The sequence below is a fragment of the Maniola hyperantus genome, chromosome 26 (genome assembly GCF_902806685.2).
Source record: "Maniola hyperantus chromosome 26, iAphHyp1.2, whole genome shotgun sequence".
Classification (NCBI taxonomy): domain Eukaryota; kingdom Metazoa; phylum Arthropoda; class Insecta; order Lepidoptera; family Nymphalidae; genus Maniola; species Maniola hyperantus.
In genome coordinates, this window is record NC_048561.1 from 2,143,899 (window position 1) to 2,164,722 (window position 20,824).

Genomic DNA, 20,824 nt, shown 5'->3' on the forward strand with positions numbered 1-20,824 from the left:
TTTTGTAGAAACTAGCAGCACTTCTAAGTAATGTCAATGTCTAATGCATTTTTCTTTGGCATTTACATCGGTACCTACCTATTAAGAATCGGAATCGATATAGATCAGCTAAAACAATCGATGTTTGGTAACGGTGTGTTTGATGATTTAAAGCGCTGTATTCACCATCCATCTTGCTGTACGTCCCGCCAAGGCCATGCACGATGCACGATGCAAAAAGACCGTGAATAGGCTTGACCACAGAATACATTTACTCCAGGAGCTTGACGTACAGCGATAATTATTATTAATTGTTTACTGGATGTGCACGATGAATTTTGCATCCAGCGAGCGCCCCCACCACCGCCCGCGTCGTGCAGATAGACAGTGAATAGCGCGGACGTACAGCAGAGTCGTCCTGCGTCGTGCATGCTTGATCGTGATTAGACTTGCTGTACAGCAGATTTAACATATTTTAGAGGTTGTTTCGTAACGTGAGTGCTCGTCAGTTTCTCTCTCTCTCTCTCTCTCTCTCACGCTTGATGCGCGCACGAGTCTGTATGCTACATCCAGCACTGCGGCCTTGAGCTGACCTTGGCGGGACGTACAGCAAGATGGATGGTGATTAAAGCGCTTAAGAAAAAATAAAGTTGGCAATTAAAATATTACAATTACACTGCGACAAGGCTAGTTACGAAAACCGGAACTAATGTTGCCGTCCCCTTTGTTCTTGTTTGAATATTCTAAGCCTTTGTTCTCCAACAGTGCCCGCCTGAGCTGCACCTCCCTGATTAATAACCTCATCTGTGACAAAAGGGCTGGCTCATTGTTTGCGCAACGGATCAGCCTGTCTATCCAACGCGGTAATGCAGCCAGCAAAGCAAATTCCTGAGACCATTCCGCGTGGACATGATTTGTATAGTAACTAGATAAGATATTACATTAAGTTTATTTGTAATATTTTGAATAACAATTTTTTAAAAAATCACATAAATTTGTCGGGTAATATCGATGATGTGTGTCGATTATAATCGAAACCGCTCTACATCGAAACATCACTCTAGTCTAATGTCAATTGTCATTTGTCAACGTCATTTTTGAGGTTTGGTGTTTTGGTCGTAATTTTTTTTGGTGATCGTTTGTCGTCTATCAAATAAATGTAAACAACGATAAACTATTCAAATGAATCTGCTCGGAGGCGAGGCATTTGCCATTTAATTCTGCGCGATAGTAGATTAGAAAGCGGTCGGGTCACTTCGCAACAGTACGATACTTTTATGAGGTTAACGACTTCAAAATTATGTGTACCAAACATTCTTTATTTAAATAGTCATAAATAATCTATTTTGGGAGTGTATGTGGTAGTGATATCTGTTCAAAATGAAGTTCAAGATCGACAGAGGACTTCTGCCTATCAAGATACACTTTTTCTTCTTCTTCGCAGGTATAACATTTAATAGTTTACTTACCTACCTAAGAAATAATGAACAATGTTATTGTATGTTGAGTGTGATTTTATTATAGACCAAAAAGTCTAAATTCCACTATACAATGTATGATTTGTCAAACTCTGCTTATTAATGAACAATGACATTACTAGATATAGGAATAATGTATCCATACTAATATTATAAATGCGAAAGTGTGTCTGTCTGTCTGCCTGCTAACTTTTCACAGCTTAACCGTTCAACCACTTTTGACGAAATTTGGTACAGAGGTAGCTTGCAACCCGGGGAAGGACATAGGCTACTTTTTATCCCGGAAAATTTAAGAGTTCCCACAGGATTTTTAAAAACCTAAGTCCACGCCTACAAAGTCGCGGGCATCAGCTGGTTTATTATATAACTAGATGATGCTCGCAACTTCGTTCGCGTGGATTTAGGTTTTTAATAAACCCGTGAGAACTGTTAGTTTTTGCGAAATAAAAAGTAGCCTATGTCGCCTATGTCCTTTCCCGCAAAACTATATTTGTAGCAAATTTTATCAAAATCAGTTAAACGGATAGACTGTGAAAAGCTGGCAGACAGACAAACACACTTTCACATTTATAATATGGATTAGTTTGGACTACATGATGCGTGGATTTAGATTTTTTTTTAATCCAGTGGGAACTTAAGCTAACTCTGTATAAAATTTTATCAAAATCTGGGACAACAAAAGGACACAGGCTTTTTTTTATCCCTGAAAATCAGAGTCCCCACAGGTTTATCAAAAACCTAAATCCACACAGTCAAGGGCTAACTTGTATCTGAAAAAAAAATCCTCTTTTAAATTACTGGCAGGGTTGACACTGGTTGAAGTGACAGCCCTATTTGTCACACGCGAACCAATTATCTTTAATCTATGACATAGAGGTCGTGACATAAACATGTCTCTAAGTTCAAGGTCCCCCAATCTCCCCCACGGCATTACCACAGTTTAACAATCATTATAGTTTGGCAATGTGAGAACTGAATCCAGCAGTATAAGTCCCGCAAATTGCTAATGCGCGTGGTCGCCATTTTAGTGACGTCAGCACTAGACTGAAGTTTCGAGCAACGATTGCGGGAGAATGACAGCTACAATGTCACGATCGCATCGCAATCATCTCTGATTGGTTAACGCTCGCTCACTATTGGCTACAATAAATTGTTGCAACAAGAATCGCACAAATGCAGCCAATCACAACAATTGAGATTGTCATAATGATTGATGCACGCACAACAGACGGAAACGTTTAAGTGCGGAAACCAGCCCAGAGCGAAGAATGATTGATGCAGGTTTTACAAAATCGACCAAAATTTTTTGCTGGTGGTCTATTTTTATTTCAGCTGACGTCACTTCGATGTTTATGAGACATGGTTCCAGCGCAATAGCAACTTATACATACATACATCTCTACATATGTTAGCTTACAATTTACATCCCGGGGACGGACATAGACTATTTTTTTATCCCGAAAAATTAAAGAGTTCCGCGGGATTTAAAAAAAGCTAAATCCACGTGGACGAAGCCGCGGCCGACATCTAGTATAACATGATTAGCAATATTATCATGGCAACAGATAAGAGATATATACCTATAATCCTTGCACCGACAGACGTAATGATAGATAACGCTTTTATTGTTAGGTACCTGAATGTATATACTGTTTTATATCTTAAGTATATGTACACAGTACATAATAAATCTAGTTAAGTAAATAATTACAACCTACATTAGGAATATGGTACAAATGAGCCTTTTGTTCAAACTTTACAAGATTCTCGGAAATTATATAAGTAAAAAAAACCGGCCAAGTGCGAAACAGGTTCGCGCACCGCGGGTTCCGTAATACAGTCGTATTTTTTCGACACTTTGCACGATAAATCAAAAACTATTATGCATAAAAATCTGTTTTAGAATGTACAGGTGAAGCCCTTTCATATGATAGATACCCCACTTGCAGTGGCGTGCACAGGGTTTGAAGCCAGGGTAGGCATTAGTTAAGTGAGAACCTGTTTACTGGCTGGTCATAATGAAAAATATACATTGAGCCATTATAACTGGGGTAAGCAGTGCATTTATGCCTGTATGACCTGCACGCCACTGCCCACTCGATATAGTAGGTAGTCTTACTTTAAAAGTTTAAAATACTAATTTTTTTGTTCATGAACATTGAACACATATTAATTTTTTTTGTGATGTAATTATTATTATTATTATTTATTTTATTTCAGATGTTTCATCCATAATGTGTTAGTAACAGAAGACCTTATTAACTATGTTAGTAACTAAATAAAATTACAATTATTATTATTAATTAATTCAAATTATAATTAATTCATATACCCCCTTGACCACTTGGTGTTCATGTGTATGTACACCCAGTGTTTCATAAAAGGGTTTTCCCACTTTGCAGCCAATGTTCTCAGAATACTGTTGGAGCTCCCACGCACCCTGCTCATCACAGATGCAGCTCTTTTTCTCACAATCGCGTAAAAATCATCTGTGTGAGCCTCCGCAAACATCTGTGACGCACTGCACCAGCGCGGTAACCCCATCAGTACTCTGAAACCATTGTTATACTGCACTCGTAGGTCGTTGTAGGCCCTCTGCGTATACGTCACCCATAGGCTACACGTGTAAAATGTCTGACAATATGCTTTAAAAAGAGTGAGCTTTACGTCTCTATTACACCGTGCAAACCTCCGGGCTAGCATATTACATCGGACCGCCAACGCCCTACGCTCCCTCTCTATGTCTCTAACGTCAGACATATCGTCTGTCACAATGTGCCCCAGATATTTGAATTCAGTCACTCTCTTAAGTAAGACTCCGTTAATGACATTTACTCCCTTACTTGTGCTATAAGACCTACCTACCTGCCAAATTTTATGATTCTTAGCGTAAAATTTTACCTATTCTAAATAAATAATTTGAGTTTGAGTTACTGTTGAGTAAATTATAATGTGAATTAAGTTTTATTGTACCTCGAAATTATGAGTGCGAGCTAATTTCCAAGAGATAAAAATAAGTGTTATAATTATAACTATCATACATTGTTCACGTGAATTATAAGAATGATTATTATGGGATTAGGTATGTGAAATCTGTCTGGCGTCGCGGTTAGAATGGTCTGGCCGCAATTAGAAAGTCCTTGGGTCAATCTCCAGTTGGTGCCGTTTATTATTTAAACGATATAAAATAATAAACGGCACCAATAGCAGACTATGTAAAGGATAAAAAAGCTTGGATTTGACTCGCTCCAGCAATGCACGGGGCTGCAATGGCTTGTATAGTACGATATAATAACATTGTAAATTGAAAAATTAAAAAGAGCAACCGCCGAGTTTCTTGCTGGTTCTTCTCGGTAGGAACGGCATTCCGAACCAGTGGTAAATTAAAACTACCTGACTATTCATAAGTACTTGTAAAAAGTTTACATGAATAAAAAAACATTCTATTCTATTCTATTCTATTCTAAATTCGGAGCATCGTACACGGACCGAATTAACCATATTCATCATCATCATCATGATCAACCCATCGCCGACAGAGCACGGGTCTCCTCTCAGAGTGAGAAGGGTTTGGTCATAGTCTACCAGACTGGCCATGTGTGGATTGACAGACTTCACACACCTTTGAGAACATTATGGAGAACTCTCAGGCATGCAGGTTTCCTCAAGATGTTTTCCATTAAGAAAGTAATTATTGTCGGGATACATTGGGGTACTTGGAACAGAGTAGGGTACACGTGGCACACTAGGGTACACGTGGTACAGTAACTTACACGTAAGTAGGGTACTTGTGGTACAGTGAGGTACATAGCAGATTCTAATGAAGCAATTACCGTGTTTCCAGCATTGGGTCCCCTGCTGCCGCAGCTCAATGTGTTCGGCAAACAGCTGGGAGTGTCTCCAGCAGTGATGGGACTGGTGACTGCTGTACTGCCACTGCTGTGGGCAGCAGCTAAACCGCTGTTCGGATACATCGTGGATTATTGGCCAGTAAGTAAAATAGCTAGTTAAATAAGCTAATCCATATTATAGCGGAACTATACATATTATAGCGGAATTGAAGTGCAGATTTAAGTTAAAAAATCCCGTAGGAACTCTTTGATTTTTCAGGATAAAAAGTAGTCTGTCACTCTTCAGGCAATTTGGGAATTCATATTTTCTAAATTGTCTCTGGTCCTGGTGGGAGGCTTTGGGCGTGGCTAGTTACCACCCTACTGGCAATGCCGTGTCGCCCAGTGATTTGGCGTTCCGGTACGATGCTGTGTAGAAACCGATAAGGAATATGGGTTTAATAAAAACTGCCATATCCCTTCCAAGTTATCCCGCTTCCAGCTTAGACTGTATCATCACTTACCACCAGGTGAGATCGCAGGCACGCCTCGCTTGGTCACACTAGTGCTCGGTGCTCGGCTAATTATATTGACTAAACTATCTCTTTTCTTCCAGAGCCGAAGAAAATTCGTCTTCATGATGCTAATATTCATCATGTCTGGATCCTATTGCTGCCTGTGGCTTTTACCAATGCCTGAGGAACCTGAAACCGCAGAACCCGTATTAGAATCCGTATATCAACTCAACGATACCGTATATATCAAAACATACCATAATAATACCGACGCCATGTTGGAAAAGTATATATGTCATTGGAACTGCACCACTGACGAAATATTTAAAGTTTACTTGACAAACTCGACTTATATAAACACAGTATACATAGATAATAAAGATAATATATCTTGCTCGCTCTTACATATGGAATTTAACGATGTGCGTGAAGGAGAGACGATATGTGTACCGAAACAAGACTGTAATTTGTTATGTTATGACGAATCTTTGGTAAAAGATGAACAGATTTTTAATAGGAGCAAGAGAGAGGTTGGCAGCTCCAAAGCGAATACAATAGATGTGTTAAAAAAGGATGGAGATAGAATTAAGATGACGGATGCAGTTGAAAGTGAAATAGAGGGTAGTTTTTATATGACGTGTACATTTTGGGGATTTGTTGTGCTGATGTGTGTTGGTACTGTGGCGTTCAATATTGCCAACTGTATTGGAGATGCGGTGTGCTTCGATGTGTTGGGTGAGTCAATGATGATGGAAACACACTTATAATATCACTAGATGATGCCCGCGACTTCTTCCGCGTGGATTTAGGTTTTTAAAAATCATGTAGGAACTCTTTGATTTTCCGGTATACAAAGTAGCCTATGTTCTTCCGCGGGATGCAAGCTATACCTGTCCAAATTTCGTCAAAATCGGTTGAACGGATGGGCCGTGAAAGGCTAGCAGACAGACAAACAGACACACTTTCGCATTTATAATATTAGAATGGATTATTATTTTATTCTTTATTTGTACGCCACAAGACAAGAATACAGAAATAAAAAAAAGAACATAGAAGAAAGAAGTAGAATACAAAAACGGCCTTATCGCTTAATAACGATAACAACCAAGCAACCTCAGTACCAAATGTCATGCTTGAATGCTACAGATACTACAGTACTTGTTGAGTCAGTCAAATCTAAATATGTATATAAAAAGAAATGGTGGCTGACTGACTGATCTATCAACGCACAGCTCAAACTACTGGACGGATCGGGCTGAAATTTGGCATGCAGATAGCTATTATGACGTAGGCATCCGCTAAAAAGAATTTTTGAAAAGCATAAGCTAGTCAATAATATAATATATCGTGTCAGTTAGTTGGTCCGCGTGGATTTAGGTTTTTAAAAAAATGATGTCCGTCTCCGAAATCCATTGACGATATTTGGTACAGAGATATTTATCTCTGTACCAAATATCGTCAAAATTGGTTAAACTGATGGGCCGGCGTGTCTATCAAACAGATACACTTTCGTATTTTATGGTATTAGGATAAATATTTGCAGTATTCATTATAATTTTTTACTGTTAAATTTTTTTTGCAGGTTCTGAAAGGGGGTCAAAATATGGGGCGCAACGCGCTTGGGGTACAGCGGGGTACGGCGTTACAGCTCTGCTGGGCGGCTGGCTTATAGACGTTGTGTCTGGGAGCAATCGAAACAAGAACTTTACCCCGGCGTTCGTCGTAGCTATTGTAGCTACTATCGTTGATTTGGCGGCTTGCAAGAAATTAAATGTAAGTTTTTGTTGGGAAAATTTGAACGAAATACAAGTTGGGGGTACATGTGAAACTAAAGGGTACATGTGGAATTGTGGGGTACATAAATTACTGTGAGGTACACATGAGTGGGGTACACGAACATGGGACACAGTTATAGGTAAAGCATTAAGGTACATGGGACATGCTCACCGGGGTACGGAATTACATGTGCCTCGGATTCAAATCGGATGTATGACGTAGATACTAATTTGTCAAAGAGGTCCACTGTATTAAGCTTAGATTTGGATCAGGGATAGATCTCTCAGTGGAGTGGAACTCGGATTTTTTTTATTTTCACGGACTCTGACCGGCGGGGTGATTACGTAAAATGTTGCAGTAGCGACAGCAACGCGACAGTAGCAATGCGACAGTTCATTTGCTGTCTCTCTTCTGGTTCTTCTTATTTTGCTTTGTGGCTATTGCTGTCTCTCTCTAGCCGCTCTTACGTGTGACGTTTGACAGCAATGATCGCGAGATTTACGCCTGTCGCAAGCCTGTCGTGAGATACGTAATCCGCGGAACGTTTTAGTGGAAGTTTTCGACGGCTGTCAAACTTGATTGTTTTTACAGCTGCCATCTCTGTCAAGTCCGGACGACTCTGGCAAAGCGTTGAGAGCGGTGCTTCGATTTTTTTTATACTAGCTGTAAAGCTGTTTTTTCAAAACTGTCAAAAATATTTTACAGATTTACAGATTTTATAATTTTGACAGATGACAGATTATTTTTGACAGCTGTTAAAATTATTTTTGACAGGCAAAACGGTTTTTTACAGCTGCCATCTCTGTCAAGTCCGGACGACTCTGGCAAAGCGTTGAGAGCGGTGCTTCGATTTTTTTTATACTAGCTGTAAAGCTGTTTTTTCAAAACTGTCAAAAATATTTTACAGATTTACAGATTTTATAATTTTGACAGATGACAGATTATTTTTGACAGCTGTTAAAATTATTTTTGACAGGCAAAACGGTTTTTTACAGCTGCCATCTCTGTCAAGTCCGGACGACTCGGGCAAAGCGTTGAGAGCGGTGCTTCGTATACCGCGAGTGTTGCTGTTCATCACCTTCGCCGTGGTGGTTGGAATTTTTGACAGCTTTATCATTTATTACACGTTCTGGTAAGAGTTAATATTCAATACGGTCCTGGACTGTAGTAATAAAATGATATGATTTTTTGTATAGCGGTAGTTTATGGGGTTAGAAGTCATTATACAAAGAGTACAATTTAAAAATCATGATTTTTATTTGTTTCTTACATAATCTAAATCAGTACCCTTATTATCAGCACCCTTATTATAAATGCGAAAGTGTGTTTGTTTGTTGATTTATTGGTTTGTTGGTTTGTCCGTCGATCACGTCACAACGATGCAACGGATTGACGTGATTTTTTGCATGGGTATAGCTAAAGACCTGTAGAGTGACATAGGCTACTTTTTATCGCAGAAAATCAAAGAGTTCCCACGGGATTTTTAAAAACCTAATTCCACGCAAACGAAGTCGCGGGCATCAGCTAGTAATATATAAAAGGAAAAGTTGACTTACTGACTGATCTATCAACGCACAGCTCAAACTACTGGACGGATCGTGCTGAAATTTGGCATGCGGATAGCTATTGTGACGTAGGCATCCGCTTAGAAAGGATTTGTGAAAATTCAACCCGTAAGGGGGTAAAATAGGGGTTTGAAGTTTGTGTAGTCCACGCGGACGAAGTCGCGAGCGTTAGCTAGTACCTAATAGAAAATAAATAAAAAGTACATAGTGTTATATCTACGGTATATACGGTTATATATGGTGGTTTGAGTCTGACTCGCATGTGACCAGCTGCTCGATTGTAGAATGATAGCTTCAATATCACGATCACAATCATCTCTGGTTGACGCTCGCTCACTATTGGCTACAATGCATTGTTGCAACCATACCATGAATTCAGCCAATCACAACAATTGCGATTGTAATAATGATTGATGCAGGTTTTACGGAATCGGCCGACCGTTTTTTTGTGGCAACTCGAAACTTTTTTACATTAATTTCGAATGTCTACTCCATAGGTTTTTGGAAGAGTTAGCAGAGACAACCGACTCTATGCAACAAATAAAACTCATAGAGGGAGTGGTGGTCGCAGCGCAGAGCTTTATTGGGGAACTACTGTTTTTCTTCTTCTCTGGTGAGTTAGAAGTTAGCGCATTTTCCCCAAAGTTGGCGCATTTTCTCCAAAGTTGTAGTTATTGAAGTCGGTTTTTTTTTTTTTGAAAAGTTTTTATTTCACAATTTTTAGTGGCCCCATTGTACTAAAATACGATATGCCAAGTTAAAAACCTACTGTTTGCTAATCTGTTACACTGATCACGAGCAATTTACTCTTATCCATTGAGGAGTTCCGCTCTCCATCTCCGAAGATATTCATCAGATCTTTACCAAATTAAAATCTCTGAAGTATTTCCTACAAAACAAAAAAGAATCATCAAAATCGGTTCATAATTGACGGAGTAATCGCGTAACAAACATACAAAAAAAAACATACAGTCGAATTGATAACCTCCTCCTTTTTTTGAAGTCGGTTAAAAAGAGACTTAACTAGTACTTAAATAACATAAATAATTATTTTCAGGTAGAATAATAAAGCGGTGGGGCTACGGAACCACGCTGACGTTTTGCCTGTTCTGCTACGGGGTGAGATTGGCGCTCATCTCGCTCATACAGCATCCCTGGCATCTAGTCTTCATTGAGGTGGGTCTAGCCCTAGAATTCATAATATATATTCATAACATTCATAATAAAAAACCGACCAAGTGCGAGTCAGGCTCGCGCACCGAGGGTTCCGTACTACAGTCGTATTTTTTCGACACTAGCTGATGCCCGCGACTTCGTCTACGTGGAATTAGGTTCTTTAAAAATCCCGTGGGAACTCATTGATTGCGACGTTATTGAAGGACAAACCAACAAACTAACAAACACACACTTTCACATTACTACCCCTATTATAAATGAGATGTTGGTTTATTGGTTTGTCCTTCAATCACTTCGCAACGGTGCAACAGATCGACGTGATTTTTTGCATGGGTATAGATAAAGACCTGGAGAGTGACATAGGCTACTTTTTATCCCGGAAAATCAATGAGTTCCCACGAAATTTAAAAAAAACCTAATTCCACGTAGACGAAGTCGCGGGCATCAGCTAGTTCATAATATATATTCATAACATTCTGTTCTGTACTACAGTCGTATTTTTTCGACATTTTGCACGATAAGTCAAAAACTGGTGCATATAAAAATAAATAAAAATCTGTTTTAGAATGTACAGGTGAAAACCTTTCATATGATACCCCACTTGATATATTTGTATTTGTATTTATTTCGATTTAGACTCATTACAAGCGCTTACGAAAGTCAGATCGGCATAGAACAATACAATAATAAAATGATTGTACAAAATATGGCATATTATAATCTAGATAATACTAGTTAAAGATGGCATAAAAATTATTAAGTTACTCAAGCACCTTGTCGTATTTTGTAAAAAAAATGACATAAATGCACTATAAAAAAAGAAAAAGATAGGTACTCAAGCAAGTACATAATCTTCATGTCAACATAATCATAAAATGTAATCAAATGTTATATTACAAGTACACAAGTATAGTTATCTTACTTCGGAATTACTAATTATTAGTTCACTAGCTTATGCTCGCGACTTCGTCCGCGTGGATAACACAAATGTCAAACCCCTATTTCACCCCCTTAGGGGTTGAATTTTCAAAAAACCTTTCTTAGCGGATGCCTACGTCATAATAGCTATCTTCATGCCAAATTTCAGCCCGATCCGTCCAGTAGTTTGAGCTGTTCGTTGATAGATCAGTCAGTCAGTCGGTCAGTCACCTTTTTCTCTTACCTATATATTTAGATGACCACAATTTAATTTTTTGTTTGTGTGATGTAACCACAAATTCTCAGTTTTCAGATTTTTCCCCAAATGTCAGCTATAAGATCTACATACCTGCCAAATTTCATGATTCTAGGTCAACGGCAAGTACCCTGTAGGTTTCTTGACTGACAGACAACAAAGTGATCTATAAGGGTTCCGTTTTTCCTTTTGAGGTACGGAACCCTAATAAAACTATATTTTTCGCAGGCAATAATGCAAGGGCCGACATACGCATTATGTTATTCGGCCATAGTGGGCTACGCAGCTACGGTCGCGCCTGAGGGCTACTCTGCCACAGTACAGGGGATTGTGGCCGGCATGGACGACGGCGTTGGTGAGTAATAACATTAGGGTGCCTGTCCACTGTAGCGAATACGGAGACATGGTTATTAGACCAGTTTTACCCCCTATTATAGATTCGAAAGTGTGTTTGTTATGTTGGTTTGTCCTTCAATCGACGCGACGCACTGTTACACTAATGCAGTTCTATCGATTGTGTTGTTTTTGTTTACACATATTATTTTACTGATTATTAATTATTATAGTGGTTTTGTAAATTAATTGATTGTGTGCCAAGTGATTAATAAACAAATTCTAAATTCTAAAAAATTCTAAATATTATGTGCATTTCTCAAATACTTATAATGATGCATAAATAAATAATATTATGTAAAAATCACGTCGCAACGGAACAGATTGGCGTGATTTTTTGCATGGGTGTAGTCAAAGACCTGGAAAGTGACATAGGCTACTTTTTATCCCGGAAAATTTAAGAGTTCCCACGGGATTTTCAAAAACGTAAATCCACGCGGACGAAGTCGCGGGCATCAGCTAGTAAAATTATAATTAACTAACTGATGCCAGCGACTTCGTACGCGTGGCTTTAGGGTTTTAAAAATCCTGTGGGAACTCTTAAATTTTCCGGGATAAAAAGTAGCCTATGTCCTTCCCCGGGATGCAAGCTACCTCTGTACCAAATTTCGTCAAAATCGGTTGAACGGTTGAGCCGTGAAAAGCTAGCAGACAGACAGACACACTTTCGCCTGTATAATATTAGTATGGATAGATGACGTGTTCACTTTGTTATGTTATCATCATCATCATCAACCGATAGATGTCCACTGCTGGACATAGGTCTCTTGTAGGAACTTCCACACACCACCCATATTATAAATGCTAAAGTGTGTTTGTTTGTTAACTGATACTAACTTCAAAGTTAACCGAGATATCTTACAGCTATGGTACTTTGGGTAAAATGACCCAAATTTTCTGAGGATGTACCCAAAATCTCCCCACGTTAGGCTAATTTGCCCCAAGTTACTTTTTTTAAATGTACTGTATTTTTTTTTAATTTATAACAAGCGTAGGTACACCAAATATTTACATAATTATTTTCTCGCCAAACTGGTGAGCCAGTTTGTTGGCAAGCTGGCGCTCCTTAAAAATAACTATAATCTACGTATTAAATTGTACTTATGTATGTAAACTTATATTCTAACTTATAAACTTATACTCAGATTAAGGGTTGATCGCTGCAGCGAATTGAACGCTTTAGAGATCAATCCTCAATCTGAGGTAACAAACAAAATAAACTAAAATAAAAAACAAATAATGATAATAAATTAAACAGTAAGGGGGTCCCTAAGGAAGTGTTCCTTTAACTTTTTCTTGTAGGTTTTGCGCTTGGTTCCCTGGTGGGGGGTCAGCTGTACAGTTACGTAGGGGGTTGGGGGTCGTTCCACATATTCGCGGGGATGGCGCTTCTAGGGTGCATGACTAATTAGCTAGATCTAGATAAAAAAGCTTAATTATTATGAACTGAGGCTGTATTACTGAAAATTAGCCGAGATATCCTATAGTTATACACTGAGGCACTTTTTTGGGTAAATTGACCCAAAATTTCTGTAAGTGTACCCAAAATTTATTACTTTGTCCCCACGTTAGGCTAATTTGCCCCAAGTTACTTTTTTTTTAATGTACTGTATTTTTTTGTAGGTTTTGCGCTGGGTTCCCTGGTGGGGGGTCAGCTGTACAGCTACGTAGGGGGTTGGGGGTCGTTCCACATATTCGCGGGGATGGCGCTTCTAGGGTGCATGACTAATTAGCTAGATCTAGATAAAAAAGCTTAATTATTATGAACTGAGGCTGTATTACTGAAAATTAGCCGAGATATCCTATAGTTATACACTGAGGCACTTTTTTGGGTAAATTGACCCAAAATTTCTGAAAGTGTACCCAAAATTTATTACTTTGTCCTCCCGTTAGGCTAATTTGCCCCAAGTTACTTTTTTTTAATGTACTGTATTTTTTTGTAGGTTTTGCGCTGGGTTCCCTGGTGGGGGGTCAGCTGTACAGCTACGCAGGGGGTCGGGGGTCGTTCCGGATATTCGCCGGGATGGCGATCATCGCCTCCGGGGCGCATGCGCTGCTGTTCGCGGCTGTCACTAGAAATGATGACAAAGGTAAGTCATCATCATCATCAGCCTGTGGACGTCCACTGTTGGACATAGGCCTTCCCTAAAGAGCGCCACCACACCCTGTCCTCAGCCTTCCTCATCCAGCCACTTCCCGCCAGCCTCTTTATATCGTCGGTCCATCGTGCTGGTGGGCGTCCCACACTACGCTTGCTTAAACGTTTTTTTTTGCGTTGGTCTCGGGAGAATGACTTTTATCGCTATATACCGTCAAGTCATTTTATCGAGATCGATGCTGTGTGGCGGTACATTTTGGCGTGGTGAGGTCCAACTCGTATGCAGAAATTGAAGCTGGTATAAAATAAATAAATAAATAAGCCTACCTCTAATTTTTTTTTTTTTTTTTTTTTTTTTTTTTATATATATATACTTTTTTTTTTTTTTTTTTTAAATTATAAGTACCTTTTTTTTTTTTTTCAAATTATTAGTACCTTTTTTTTTTTTTTTTTGTTTTTTTGTTTTTTTTTTTTGTTTTCAGAGGTCATCCCAAACGCGGGCAAAGGCCTCCCCCTTTTTCTTCCAGGTATCCCTGTTAACGATCAGACGCGTCCAGAGCGCACCAAGGCCATCAAAGCCTTTGAAGCTGGTATACGCGGACATAATTATTTTATTTTAAAACTACCTACCTACATTAATAGTATGTATAGTATGTATGTAAGTATAAGACTACAGAGGAATGTGCAGTGCTCAGACAAGCCGCCAAGCGCTTACGAGCACGAAGAAACCAATATTGTGTTTTTTCTGTTTGTGTGGAAAAAAAAAAAAAAAAAACGCGGTCTCCACTCAAGGACTTTCCAGCTCCAAAGGTATGTATGGTGCTAGAAATCGAGAGGTCGGGGTTTTCGGTCCCGGGCACGCTATGATTGGCTAACAGTGGTACTCAGAGTCGCTAATTAATACTACTATACTTTGACCTTATTTTTATTTTGTACTAATCTTGCTTTATAATAAATTCTAGTCAACATTCTCATAATATAATAATATATAAGCATGCAAATGAATAATATTTAATATCTAGTAATGATAATTTCAATAATTTTAATCCTATTCATATTGTATCTTTAATATTTACCATTTTATTGTACCTAAAATTGTATTTGCAATACCAATGTATTTAGCTTTAAGCACCCACCATCAATAAATGTAAATGTACATGAAAGCAAATAAATAAATCTGAATCTGAATCTGAATACCAGCTGAAAAGCAGCGCTGTATGTTCTTGTGCAACAAGGCATACAGCATAATGCTGAGCTGGGACCCTTTTTTGGGGTTGTGCCACACAATATGACAGTTTGTTCCGGCGCTTCTTTTGCTTGTTCTCAGGTGGAAGAAGCGCCGGAATAACCAGCTCTTAGCTTTAAGTTGTAATGTGTGGCACAATTGCATAAATAAACGTCTTTTCTTTCTTTCTTTCTAATCGTTACTTAAGATTAAGTTAAAACGAGACACATTTATGTGAGAGATATAGTTCTGTCTCGTTTTAACTTAAACTTAAGTAAAGATTAAGCGACTCTGAGTACGGGTGTAAGACATTTTTGCGCCATCTAAATATATAAAATGAAAAGGTGACTGACTGACTGACTGATCTATCAACGCACAGCTCAAACTACTGGACGGCTTGAGCTGAAATTTGGCATGCAGATAGCTATTATGACGTGGACACCCGCTAAGAAAGGATTTTTGAAAATTCAACCCCTAAGGGGGTGAAATAGGGGTTTGAAATTTGTGTAGTCTATGCGGACAAAGTCGCGAGCATGAGCTAGTCTAGCTATAGGTCCAGATCCGTCCAGTAGTTTGAGCTGTACGTTGATAGATCAGTCAGTCAGTCACCTTTTTCTTTTATATATTTAGATTATGTACGGAACCCTTCATGTGTGAATTCGACTCGCTCTTGACCGGTTTTTTAATTGGATTATTTTTTTCTATTACAGAACAAAAACAACCGGAAGAAGTGACGACGCCGGAAGTGGAGAAGATGCTTCCGGTAGAGAACAGTAACGCCATCTACCGGGACACGGTCGTACCACTAGACGACAAACAGAAAAATGGCGATAGATAGTCTAGATTATTAAATAGAGCGTCTTCCAAAATACGTAAATTACACATCCTTTGTTAGTTTTATGTGTGACAACTATTTTAAATTATCGATTAAACTAAAAAAAAGCACGTCAAATGATCGTGACGTCACACACCGGTATTACATAGAATTTCGCATACTAAGCGCTCGTTTTGACCTTAGATTATTTAAACTAATAGAGAGAAGATATCTATGGTTTTACCGTGTATTTTTTAACACAGAAAATGGCGGCGCTTCTTCATAGTATCAGCTAATCAACTGTCATAGAAAAAGATTAGGTTATATTTTATTTACAAGAAAAACAAGTATTCATGCTGGCACAGCAAATGGCGGATTTTGCCGAAACCCTGTTTTTATAGTTATGTTGAAATGTAGTGTTACTTCTTACACACTTATGAAAATTTCTATAAGCTTGAGCTAAATAATTTTATGTAATATGGGCCTTTGAAAGCAGTTTCGATAACTGCAAAGTGTCGCTACTAGATGGCATTAAACAGTCGCTTCAGTACTGAGTTAACATACATATCACCAATTTCGTCACTGGCAGTAAGCGAGACCGTGGCCGAGTGGTCAAGGCATCGGGCGCGAACCCAGAAGATGCAGGTTCGATTCCTGCCGGTCACGCAATTTTTTAGTATTAATTATACAAATACAAATTATTTAGTAATTTCCTTGAAGTGTAAACACAAAAAAAAAAGCTTGAGCTAGTTTCCGATCCACTATTTTCTATAGGACATTAGGGCAACTCTTTATATCTCTATGGATTTGACGTTTGATAAAAAGTTACTGATTTGACAAGTTGTCAAAATATACCAAATTCTGTGATAATGAAAACGAGCGCTCGTAGCCTAGCCCTAGTGGTAAGAACGTCGGGGGTTCGATCCCGGGCACGCACCTCTATTTTTAACCGACTTCCAAAAAGGAGGTGGTTCTCAATTCAGCCCGTTTTTTTGTTTGTTATGTGCGTTTTAAGCCATTAAATGCTTATCTCTTGCTTTAACGGTGAAGGAAAACATCGCGAGGAAACCTGCATGCCTGAGAGTTCTCCATAATGTTCTCAAAGGTCTGTGAAGTCTACCAATCCGCTAATTAGCGTATTCCCGCGACTTCGTCCGCGTGGACTACACGAATTTCAAACCCCTATTTCACCCCCTTAGGGATTGAATTTTCAAAAATCCTTTCTTAGCGGATGCCTACGTCATAATAGCTATCTGCATGCCAAATTTTAGCCCGATCCGTCCAGTAGTTTGAGCTGTGCGCTGATAGATCAGTCAGTCAGTCAATCGTACTGGACTAGGGCCAAACACTTCTCGTTCTGAGAGGAGACCCGTGCTCTGTAGTGAGCCGGCGATGGGTTGTTGATGTTGATGACGTAATTTAGTGCCAAATATGAATGAATTGTGTTCGATTTTGTACAAGAATGATTTTTTTTTAAATATTGTTATCAGATTTTTTAAATACATAATTATTATTATTGTTATAAGTCCCGCAAATTGCTATTGCGCTGGAACCATGTCTTGTTAACATCGAAATAGCATAATTTTTGACATCAGTCGAAATAAAAATATACCATTAGCTCGAAACTTCAGTCTAGTGCTGACGTCACTAAAATGGCGGCCACGCGTATTAGCAATTTGCGGGACTTACATGGAAGGGTCTATCTAGACAGCCACAAGCGGTCGTTTAATTAAAATAAAATATTCGGCCGCAAATGAAGTTATTTCATTAAAAATTGAACCTTGATAGTTTCATTTTAAAAACTATAATAAAAAACTATACGTATAAAAAAATATACGTATTCGATAGAACGACCGCTTTTGACCATCTATAGTCTATACCCTATCCGCGGAAAAAGTTAGTATAGCGCTGTCTCTGTTACGTAATCCCATACAAATGATAGAGACAAAAACCTCAGTCCCATCTTAGGACACATCATCACTTCCCATCAGGTGTGATTGTGGTCGAGCGTGGGATTACGTAACAGAGACAGTGGTATTAATTCTGAGCGCACCCAAATTTTAGAGTGTTCGCATCCTCTTCTTATTAATGTAATATGAAAAGGACAGACACAGTTTGACAGTTTAAAATTTAATTTACAGCTGTCAAACCTCGTGACTTTAGCTGCTAGTCGCGAGCCTATTGTTTAAATTTGTAGCGGGCACTAAAACTTTAAATGTAAAATTCATGTTCCGTCCTTTTTTAGCAATATTAAAAAGAAAAGGATGCAGATACTCTAAATTTAGTTTAGACAAAGACAACAGAATCGGCGCCAATGCTATACTAAGTTCTTTCCGCAGATAGAGTATAAGACACTTCCTATGTTTATTGACTGAATGTGCCATTTTTATTAGTAAGAGGCTGTATTAGTTTATATTTAATCCATACTAATATTATAAATGCGAAAGTGTGTCTGTCTGTCTGTCTGTCTGCTAGCTTTTCACGATCCAACTGTTTAACCGATTTTGATGAAATTTGGTACATTTGGCGGGCATCATCTAGTATAATATACAGGACATAATAATGATAATGGGGCCGATTCTCTTGTACACAATCTCTTAAACTAAATTAACAGGTCTAAATCTAGAGCCATCCTTTTCCACAAGCAACATTATGAAAGTGATAGCAATAGATTGTCATTTTAGTTTAGAGATTGTGTACAACGGAATTAGCCGCAATAGAATTTTGGACCGTAATCATAAAATGATGTGATTTTTTTATAGTGGTAGTTTTGCTGGCTCTTCTCGGTAGGAGCGGCATTCCGAATCAGTGGTAAATTAAAACTACCCGACGATTCGAAAGCGCTTGTAAAAAGTTTACTTGAATAAAAACATATTCTATTCTATTCTATGGGGCTAGAATCCAGTCAATAGCTCAACGGGTAAAGGAGTGGACTGAAAACCGAAAGGTCGACGGTTCAAACCCCGCCCGTTGCACTATTGTCGTACCTACTCCTAGCACAAGCCTGACGCTTAGTTGGAGAGGAAAAGGGAATATTAGTCATTTAACATGGCTAATATTCGTTAAAAAAACCGGCCAAGTGCGAGTCAGGCTCGCGCAATGAGGGTTCCGTACTACAGTCGTATTTTTTCGACATTTTGCACGATAATTCAAAAACTATGATGCATAAAAATAAATAAAAATCTGTTTTAGAATGTACAGGTGAAGACCTTTCATATGATACCCCACTAGATATAGTCACTCACTTCGAAAGTTGAAAATACTAATTATTAGTTCATGACCACAATTTAATTTTTTTTGTGTGATGTAACCACAAATTCACGTTTTTCAGATTTTCCCCCGAATGTCTGCTATAAGATCTACCTACCTGCCAAATTTCATGATTCTAGGTCAACGGGAAGTACCCTGTAGGTTTCAATTTCTGCTGGAAAATATTTCTTGTATTAAAAATTGAAAAATATTTGTCGTTTACGCATTGTGACGTCATCATTCGCTTTCCGTACAACGGTGATGTCACTAATTAATTATGTTAAAAATAAATAGAAATCATTTTTTAAATTATTCTCTTTAATAATGAATTCTAGCCCCAAAAACTACCGCTACACAAAAAATCACATTGTCTCATTCTAAAGGTCAAGGTAATTAATTTGTAAAACGTATGTAATTAAGACTTTATAACGAATTTTATAAACTAGATAATAATAATATTTTACAATTTATTAATTTGTTATCTGTGGTGATTAATTTTATTGTTAATCAAAAGTTATTGTCTATGGAGGTGTTTTTTTTTAATTGTCTATTGTACCTTATTATTTTACCGTGCCGAAGCTGTGGTAGCTTAGTGGTTAGGACGTCCGCTTTCCAATCGGAGGTCGGGGGTTCGATCCCGGGCACGCACCTCTAACTTTTCGGAGTTATGTGCGTTTTTAAGTACCCAAAACCCTTCTCACTCTGAGTGGAGACCCGTGCTCTGTAGTGAGCCGGCGATGGGTTGATCATGATGATGATGATGATGATTTTACCGTGCATTTACATATTCGCCCTCACGTGTCGTCGTTTTTTTTTATTAGAAATTATTTTTAGAAAAGAATATTTGCCATGTGCGTTTTAAGTAATTAAATATCACTTGCTTTAACGGTGAAGGAAAATATCGTGAGGAAACCGGCATGTCTGAGAGTTCTCCATAATGTTCTCAAAGGTGTGTGAAGTCTGCCAATCCGCACTTGGCCAGCGCGATCTCTTCTCACTCTGAGAGGAGACCCGTGCTCTGTAGTGAGCCGGCGATGGGTTGATCATGACGATGATAGGCTGAACATAACTAACAAGTTCGAAATGGCACTTTTCCGAAATGACTCGTTGTAGTCGGAAACCGTACAATCATACATACATAGTACGCGACAGATCGAGATGGCAGTCGGGGTATGAGGCGGGGGGACGCCCCGCACACCTGCGTCACCACCCCGATTGCCGTCTTGACCTGTCGCGTACTAACTCTACTGACGTCTAGCGATTCGTGTTTCGTCACATCCCTCCTGCGAATGTGTAAATGCACCTTAAATGTGTTTAGTATTGTAATAGTTCGCGACAGGTCGAGATGGCAATCGGGGTATGAGGCGGAGTGAAACCTCGCACACTCGCGCAATCCCGCACAGGGCTAGCGCGAGGGCTGTGCGGGGCGTTCCCTCCCCGATTGCCATCTAGACCTGTCGCGTACTATAGGTCGGTAAATCCAATGATACGTAACCTGCAAGTCAGATCATAATATTTTTGTATATCAATATTTCTACATTTATATTAATAA

The 20,824-nt window shown here is 38.8% G+C and overlaps 1 protein-coding gene across 1 annotated transcript; it reads left to right on the plus strand.

Annotated features, from left to right (window-relative positions):
- Positions 1-1,087: 1,087 nt before the first annotated feature.
- On the plus strand, positions 1,088-18,519 carry LOC117994385 (major facilitator superfamily domain-containing protein 6). The gene is made up of 10 exons (XM_034982307.2): positions 1,088-1,423; positions 5,302-5,447; positions 5,904-6,537; positions 7,385-7,575; positions 8,574-8,710; positions 9,641-9,756; positions 10,201-10,319; positions 11,722-11,848; positions 13,830-13,976; positions 15,920-18,519. The coding sequence occupies exons 1-10, from the start codon at positions 1,360-1,362 to the stop codon at positions 16,045-16,047; spliced, it is 1,809 nt and encodes a 602-aa protein (XP_034838198.1). The 5' UTR covers positions 1,088-1,359; the 3' UTR covers positions 16,048-18,519.
- The last annotated feature ends 2,305 nt before the right edge of the window (positions 18,520-20,824 follow it).